General features: G+C 41.1%; 1 protein-coding gene across 1 annotated transcript in view; it reads right to left on the bottom strand.

Annotated features, from left to right (window-relative positions):
- Positions 1-8,869, bottom strand: part of LOC110295776 (alpha-2-macroglobulin-P) — a 37,157-nt gene that overhangs the window by 4,246 nt on the left and 24,042 nt on the right. The window contains exons 16-23 of the mRNA XM_029478258.1: positions 8,565-8,741; positions 8,171-8,258; positions 7,112-7,268; positions 6,770-6,844; positions 5,696-5,876; positions 3,092-3,315; positions 825-1,043; positions 529-656 (exon numbers count right to left, since the gene is read on the bottom strand). Of these exons, the coding sequence (XP_029334118.1) occupies positions 529-656; positions 825-1,043; positions 3,092-3,315; positions 5,696-5,876; positions 6,770-6,844; positions 7,112-7,268; positions 8,171-8,258; positions 8,565-8,741 (1,249 nt within the window). The remainder of the gene's footprint in view (positions 1-528; positions 657-824; positions 1,044-3,091; positions 3,316-5,695; positions 5,877-6,769; positions 6,845-7,111; positions 7,269-8,170; positions 8,259-8,564; positions 8,742-8,869) is intronic.

The following is an 8,869-nucleotide window of genomic DNA, read 5'->3' as shown; positions in this document are numbered from 1 at the left end:
GTGACTCTCACTTGATCACCACAATTTCCTAGGTAGAGCAGCAAACCAAGTCACAAAGGCCTTCTGAGTACGTTTGTGAGTTCTGTAGCCACTTGACTCCCGCAATGTACATGCGTGCTGTCTTCCAAAAGTAGTGTGCCATACAGGGCTAGACTTACTTATTGGCCCCAGAGTTACAGTGGAAAAGCAGCTACTTCCTTTTATTTAAGCCTTCCAAGAATTTTTTTTTCTGTAAAGATCAAGATTACTAAAGGATTTCATTACATAGGAGGAATTCAAGTAGTAGACGAAGAATGGTATTGCTTGTTTATTTACTATCAGGAGTAAGTAATTATTCAAGGGAATTAATTTCTGAAGGTAGAGGGCAGGCAACATAGCTCCATCACAGAGAAACATGATTTTACCAACTTAAAATAATACCTTATTTTTAAAACAGATCTAGATATTTGCTACCCAACAGCATTGTATAGTGATAAGCCCCAGATAAAAAGACTAATTGTTTACCCAGAGGGTGAAAATTGGTCTTACCTGATATTGAGTGAGATCTGGAAGCTGGTGTGAGCTTTGAGATCCTCACAAGTCCCAGGCAGAGTCTGCACCACCAAAGCAAATGGAAACTCCTTCTCCCTTGGGAGAACACTGTATTTCAAGGATGTCTGGTGGCACATTAAAGACAGGCGTCTGTTTTACTCTTTTCGTGGGGTTCCCCTCAACTCCCTTATCTCTCTCTCTGGAACTTGTCCATTGGCTTGCCTGAGTTCTGACTTTTTATAGGGAGAATGATTCCTGCCCTCCCACCGCCACCTCCTCTGCCCAAGTCTTACCTGGAGGTAGACACACCCCTCTCCAGCTACCCTTGCGGTGTAATCCCCAGGCACAGTTGGCAACGTGACTCTCTGTAATAATAACTGGTTGTCGTTGTTCACTTGGAATTTTGTAGAAAATGTGCCAGAAGACTGGATGGTCACATGCGCAGCTTTCTTCGCTCTTGTGAAAGTGGCTGCTCCGTATTTGGACAAAGCGTGGAGAGCCACTACCGTGTCCTGAAAGAGGAATGGGGTAACTCACCCAGGGATCACAACGTGATCGGGTGCCCGGAAGTCTGAAGCTTAGGCCCTATGGAGGTGCTTTTGGGTGGAGAATCAAAGCTAGTAGGAGGCTGTTCTGGTGTCAATGAAAATGTCTCACATAGCCTCAGATATTTGAACACTTGCCCATTGCCCTGTTGTTAACACTATGTGGGGAATTTTAGAGGAAAAGTATGCCACTGGGGGTGGGTTTCAAGAGAAAAAAAAACCCTTACATTATTCCCATTTGGCTTTCTGTTCCATGCTTGATGTTCAAACTGTGAGTTCCTAGTGTTTAGCTCCTGCCACTAGATCTGCCTTGTGCCACCACCCTTCCTCTTCCTCTTCCTCTTCCTCTTCCTCTTCCTCTTCCTCTTCCTCTTCCTCTTTCTTCCTCTTCCTCTTCCTCACCACGACAGACTCTTAACCCGCTGGAACCATAAGCCAAACAACCCTTTCCTTCCATAAGTCACCTTGGTTGTGGTGTTTTATCACAGCAACAGGAAAGTAACTAAGACAAAAGTCCTTAAGTCACTGACAGTGTAGTTCCTGGAAGGGATGCTGTTCTGGTGGGAATCCCAGGNAGTTCGTGTGAGNAAGTTGCCATAAAAAANGGCAGCCNTCGAGAGCCCGCATCNGAGCCTTATTTCAAATGTTCACATGTTCTCTGAATTCTGGGAATCAAAACCCGTAAGCTAAATCAGCCTCCTTGCTTTGTAGATTTACTCTCAGACATTTTGTTATGGGATGAAAAGGACACCAATATAGGTATGAAAACTCTTATTTTCCAAAGTTCTGTTAGTGGTCACAAGGGTTTTAGTTTCCTGTTTTTGTTATCTTCCTCACATAGATATTTAAACTTTAAAGATTAATTATAACCTTCAGGCAGATAACAGGATCATAGCATTACATATATGCTCTGGATTGTACACAAATACATCAACAAATTGATTTCAATTTCCCCCTCTATAAAGGTTTGTGATGTGGGATGTACATATATTTTATATGTAAGTGGGAATGGAGTGCTTAATTGGCATCAGGCATTTACTTATGATGTCCCTTTGATCATTGTAGTCCTATCGGCTGTTTCCCAGCCAGAGCTTGGTCTGGTCCCCTTTCCAAATCAAACTCGTCTCTGCTGACTAGAAGCCAAGGTCTTTTATAACTGTGCTCAGAGTCAGGCTTTCTCCAAAGGAAGCAAAGGGGCTTATTATAAACACCCCCCTGATATACTGCTGTTCTGACTGGCCTCTCCTGGTTCATCAAAATACCACCAGTGCTCACCTCCTCATCACTACGCATATTCTCAAAACCACTGACACTGAGCTGCAAGACGATACTTAAATAATAGACTTCTAAGAANTCTTTTTATAATCTTATAAAAATATAAATAATAATATTTTAACACAATAGAAATAGACAAGGTTGTATTTCTCTATACCCTCGTTCCACTTACAGAAGACATATGCTTATATCTACCATCTCTCAAAATAAAGACTCTTCCTGGGCACATACTGATGAATTGTTTAGGCATATAACTATAGAGTTGAGCTTGAGAGATTGGTTGAGGAAAGACATCCCATTATGTTCCTGATAAACATATTTTTGTGTAGTAAGAGGTGTCTGGAGNCCATCAAAAGCATCTAGTTACAACATAGGCCTACAAATGGACACATCTGTAAGCAGAGAATGTTGAGTTATGGTCCCTATTAACAGCTCAAAAAGAGTCTTCGCCTTCAAGAAGAATGGTAGGTAATTTTTTTTCCTTCTTCTGGTGCTCTAGTATTACTGTGGTCACATAGATTTGTTGTTGAAACGAGGAGACCATGATAATGCAGGGCTGAGGTGGGGTGCCACAATTTAAGAATTCTTTTTAGCTGTCTTTCAATTTCTTCTTATTATCTCTGTATATTAATAATCCTCCAATAATCCTCCAAGTCACCTTCATTTTTTTTCCTCATGTGTGTTTTTAGTTGGTAACTCTTTCACTAACTAAAGATAAAATGCTTTAACCAATCACTGACCTGGGTGGAAGAGAAGCCACCGTGGGAATTCTGCTGCTTTGTGAGCCACTTCACAATGAACATCGCAGCATTCAGGTCCTCTTGGGTTGGAACCAGCTCAGTGGTAAGATAAGCCAGGAGCACATAAGCAGTCATCTCTACCTCAGCTGAGGGAGCCTGGGATTGGTACCAGAGATCTGCTGGCACTCTGGGTTTCTGAGCTCTGGTCCAGTGGACAGAATTGTCTGGAGGTGTAAAAAGAATGCTTATGCAGAGACAAAGTTTGGATCTGAGACAGAAGAAAGGACCATCCAGAGACTGGCCTACCCAGGGATCCATCCCATATACAACTACCAAACCCAGACACTATTACATATGCCAGCAAGATTTTGCTAACAGGACCCTGATATAGCTATCTCTTGTGAGGCTATGCCAGTGCCTGGCAAATACAGAAGTGGATGCTCACAGTCATCTATTGGATGGAGCACAGGCCCCCAATGGAGGAGCTAGAGAAAGTAATCAAGGAGCTAAAGGGGTCAGCAACCCTATAGGAGGAACAACAATATGAACTAACCACTACCCCACAGAACTGTGTCTCTAGTTGCATATGTAGCAGAGGATGGCCTAGTTGGCCATCAGTGGGAGGAGAGGCCCTTGGTCTTGCGAAGATCATATGCCCCAGTACCGGGGAATGCCAGGGCCAGGAAACACGAGTGGGTGGATTGGGAAGCAGGGCAGGGGGAGGGTATAGGGGACTTTCGGGATAGCATTTGANATGTAAATGAAGAAAATATCTAATTTTAAAAGAGGATGCTTATGAGTGATGAAATATTTGCACTTAGTTGTTTGAAAGCATCCAAGGCAGAGCTAAAGCGAGGACTGCTCTTCAAAGGTCATTCTTCAAACCTTAAAGAGATAACAGTCTTTTTGGTGTAAATGTGAATTTGACATTTCAATCCAGGCAAGGCAGGGTAGTGCTGGTAGAGTGACAGGCCCCTTAACCACTTATGACTGAAGACAGTTATTACAGTTGTGTGGTGGGAGAAAGTTCTCTCATAGGCTGTGGGTATTCTCTGCTTCAGATGTGATCTAGAGCTTAACCAGAATGTATTAGATAGATATCTTGTAAAGCCCTACCCTAGAAGGTTCTTGTGAATATCACCAAGCACATGAAATGATAAAAAGTTTATACTCATTAGATTGTAAAAAAAAAAATACTGTTGTCTTTAAAATAGCTGACATGGCTGTTAAGTACTGAAACTGACAAAGATTGTCATGGAAAGCCAGTTTTTCTTTGAGAGCAATTTGGCAATATTCAGAAAAAAAAATGTCTGGTCACAGTGAATCCTTAAACTTCTAGAAGTCTAACTTGGAGAAGCTGGCATATGCACAGAGGGACCAGAGGGACAGGTAGCTGTGCATCCACTGTGGACCTGCTGTGTCAGCAATCAAGAAGTCTAACACACTGACATAGCTGCAAACCCAGTACTTGGGATTGTACTGAGGTAGGAGAATTGTGACTTTGAGGCTAGCTTAGGCTACATAGCAAGAATTTGTCTAACAAATAGAAAACAAAGAATGAAAATCAATGCACTACTGCTAGGGAGGCTTATTTGCCTAATCTTACACCTAAAAATCAAAAGGAAAACAAGCTACTGAAATATCAATGGGTATGATACTGCATATGTAAAGTTGTACACTTTACAAAATTAAAAATATCATTTATGGATACATATGCAAGAAATACATAGGTATATATTGCATATATACATATAAGTAGAAATTGTGATAATGTATTTAAAATAATGTTAATCTCTAGAGGGGTAAATGAAACATGGGATTTTTTTTAATGCATTAGGTATACTTATTTTCTTCCACTGGGAATGAGTGACTCAGGAATTTTCTAATTATTCTTTATGCCTATTACATTCTCTGAAATATTTCTCAGTGTATTAAGAACATTTAATGGCACTATCAAAGAAGAAAGACAAGTTCAATTTCATTGGATATGNGCATTGTATTTTCTGTCTCTTTAGCTTGTCATATAAACTGTGATATATGAAAAAATATTACCTGAAAATAAAAAGATTGATCAACATGATTGACTTGTGTAATGAGGTAAAACATTAGAAGTTTCTCATGAAGTCACCAAGTAAGGGTCAAGTGAAGGTTAGGAAGTAACATCTTAGTATTAGGTCTAACAGCTAGTGCTCTTATAACATTCATCATGTGCCACAGACTCCACTAAGTCTTCACATTTGCTATTCACTCAATGGACAACCCTATGGGACAACAGTGTCCCTGTTTCCTGATGAAAGAACAGAACCATCAGTAACTGGATAGCTTGCCTGGCTTCACACAAATAGTTCATTATGGAACAAATCTTCAAGGCTGAGCTTCTCGCTGCTAAACCCAATATTTCTTCTTCTTTTTTTTTTTTTCTTAATGTGTGACTTCACTTTTAAAGTCCTAGATTTTAAAAATAAATTCTATATGGAATAGATAGATATACCTAGATGATGGATGGTGGGTAGCATAGAGGACAGATTACAAAAGGCAGAGCAGAAAAATTCTGCAGTATAGCCCACAGGATGTTGGCAGGAGAATGACCTCAAATGCTCTCACCTTCTTTTACTGCCTCCTCATTGAGTGATTTCAGTATCTCCTTCTTCGTGTCCTGGTTACCAGCAAGGGCAAATGCATAGGCCAACAGTGCCTTAGTGTAGACATGGCTGCTGCTGACCCCTCTCCTCGCTGACTTCCAGGCTGTGTCCAGGCAAAAGAGGGCATTGCGGACAACAGGATGCTGTGAATGGGGAACAGAAAGGAGACAGCTATGTGAAGAAAGGTGCTGACATTCCCAGGTGAGCTGACAGAGTAGACCTGGAGATAAGAAGGTTTTCCAATTCATTCTTATACTTAGAAGAAGAAGCATCTAACCAAGGCCCAGGAAATATCACAGAAGAGGCAGAAAGAATGTAAGAGCCACAGGATGNGTAGGAGCCTTGTGAAATGCTCTCTTCTGAATNTGGCATGGCTACCACATTCATGAGCTTACANTAGGTGGGGCTACCTGCACAAGACACATGATCAAGCCAGCCAAAANTCTGGCATAGATGCGGTAGGTGCTTTTCAGATCCCACCCCATATTTTGGCTCTCATGGCATTTGGTAGTTTCTGGACGAAGAGAGAATTATTATTTTTCAAGAGTGTAGCCTCTGGTCAGAGCCTCATGGGTGGCTCCACACCCAGGAACATATTAGCAGCACTAACTGGACTTTGTGGTCATATTTTTTCATAAGAAGGCATGAAGTTGGGAAGGGATGAGTTGAAAAGGACATGGGGAGGAGTTGGAGGGAGGAAATAGAAAGGGGTAGATATGATTATATGTGATTATATGCATTTATGAAATTCTCAAAAGTAGAAATATAATGTACTATTAACTGCTAATTTGATATTAGCCATGTCTTTAGGATCCTTGAGAGAGTGGAGATGTTTATAGGAGAGAAACAACATAGATGCCTCCCTCAGAAAATGCAAACCTTTCCTCTTTGCTGGAGCAAATGGATTTGAGAAGCATTTGCACTGCATAAAAGGAAAGCAGACACATGCTGTTTAGGAAGCTCAAGTCTCAGGCAACCAGCCAGAGTTTTGTTGCACCCAGAATCATCTTTTGGTAGGGAAGGAGGTGGTACCTACAGTGACAGGAAGAGACATCTCCAGGAGAGCGATGGTGATGTANGCAGACAAAGTGACTTCATCTTCTACTCCTCCCTGTGAATGGGCAAGAGGAAGCGATCTCAGTAGTTCTAAGAATTCTATTAACTAGCTATTCNTATTCTGCTGTGTTGTGGAACTTCTCATTTCTAAATATCCANTCCTGGGCAATGCATTATAATTAATATGAACTCTATCCTCTCTTTCTTGGTGATGTCTAGGTCTTATTGTTCTTTGGTAGCTCTGTCGGTAATTTCTACCCTGCACTCTCTGTACTCACAGATCTCATAAAGGATAAACCAAAACTAGCTCTGGAATACTCACCTTCATGGCATTGTTGAGCAGTGACCCGGAGCTCCTGAAGCAGCCATTGTCCTTCTGCTGCTGGGAGAGCCAGGTGAGGGCTTGGGTGATGTGTGATTCATCGATGAAAATNTACCTTCNAGCCTGAGCAAAACTCTTCAGTACAAANGCTGTGAGCCTAAGTGACGTGGGAATAATCNTATATTTGCTGTTACAATGATTTTAGAGCCTCTTCACATGAAAATGCTTCACAAGTCTCTTCCTGACACTGCAGAAGTATCTAGCTGGAATTGGTACACTGGAGATACCCTCTAGGTCTACCCTGGTCTACAGGAGAAGGATGCTATACCTAGAATTTGCTTTAGCCATAATAAAGAAGCTACAGATTTCTGACACACTTGTTTTTTCTTGGCTCATTGAGAAGATAAAGCAGCATGGGATGGTTCTTCACCCTCCTCTTGGAAGGTTTCTTGCTATGTATAGATGATACTATCCTCACATGTCCATTTCTTCTATGCAGTAACTTTACATTCTCTTTTACTTAGGAATGTNAAGATAAGATTTTGCATCATTCTATCCTTAATTCTTTCCCCACTAAATGAATTCATCCTCTCTCAAGGCAAGTANGATCCAAGAAAGATAAGATAAACTGAAGCTGTTATGGCATATCTAGAAGTCATGTGATATNCTCACTATATCAGTTTAAAACTCTTGGCTAGGGGAACTGTTTTTAGAAAAGAAAATGTTGCTATAATATGCCCAGGATGACTTAGGAACAAGTTTAACAAACATATATCTGAATATCAGATTATCTGCTTGTTAATTCTCCAATATTGGTACATTCATTTAATATAATTCATTCTAATTCCAATAACATATGTCTTGACATAGTTGTTATTGACATAACTAGGGTACTGCATGTAAAGAATTCAAGCCTCGGGAGGCAGAGGCAGGTGGATTTCTGAGTTCCAGGCCAGCCTGGTCTTCAAAGTCAGTTCCAGGACAGCCAGGGCTATACAGAGAAACCCTGTCTTGAAAAACAAAACAAAAAAATAGTTCAAGTCATTGGCTTCCCCTTACCAGGTATTGGCATGACTCCTACCAGGNTTATCCCCAAAAGTACTGTAGGAGCCATCCCGGTGCTTGTAGTTTAATTGTCTTTGGTAACCTGTGAGGGGAAGTTAGAGAAACAATATGGCAGGTTGAGTGCCCATGGCAACCAGAAAGATTATTAAAATGCTTGACATCTCTTTTAACTGTTGAAAACTGTTTTGTCCACATCTAAAATATGCTCTCACTTCATAATGTGTTCTTGGAAGTTGGAGAGGAGACAGTTTCTATGAAGTAACCCATGCTAGTGTTTTCTACTATGGTACTGAGATAATAGGCAATAGTAATGAAAAATAACTCAGCCTCATTGAACAAGCCAACTGAAACAGTACTGTCAACCTTCAGTCCCTTGTTCAGTACTCACCCGTATTGAGATAGGTAATGGCCTTGGTCTTGATCTCCTGTGTCAGCTGCTCTGTTTCATTCAGATAGTCCAGGACATAGATATTAGGAGCAAACAGAACCATGTTCTGTTCTCCACAGCCATAGGGCATCTTGAGGAGATCCTGTGTGTTCTGCATGGCAGAACCCAATATATCTCCTAGAAAATGGGAGAGATGGGCAATAATGACATTTAAGATTATATCCGGGGCTGGATAGATGGCTCAGTGGTTAAGAGCACTGACTGCTCTTCCGAAGGTTCTGAGTTCAAATCCCAGCAACCACATG

Source organism: Mus caroli, chromosome 6 (assembly GCF_900094665.2).
Source record: "Mus caroli chromosome 6, CAROLI_EIJ_v1.1, whole genome shotgun sequence".
NCBI classification, from domain to species: Eukaryota; Metazoa; Chordata; class Mammalia; order Rodentia; family Muridae; genus Mus; species Mus caroli.
This window is presented reverse-complemented; position numbering and strand designations above follow the sequence as displayed.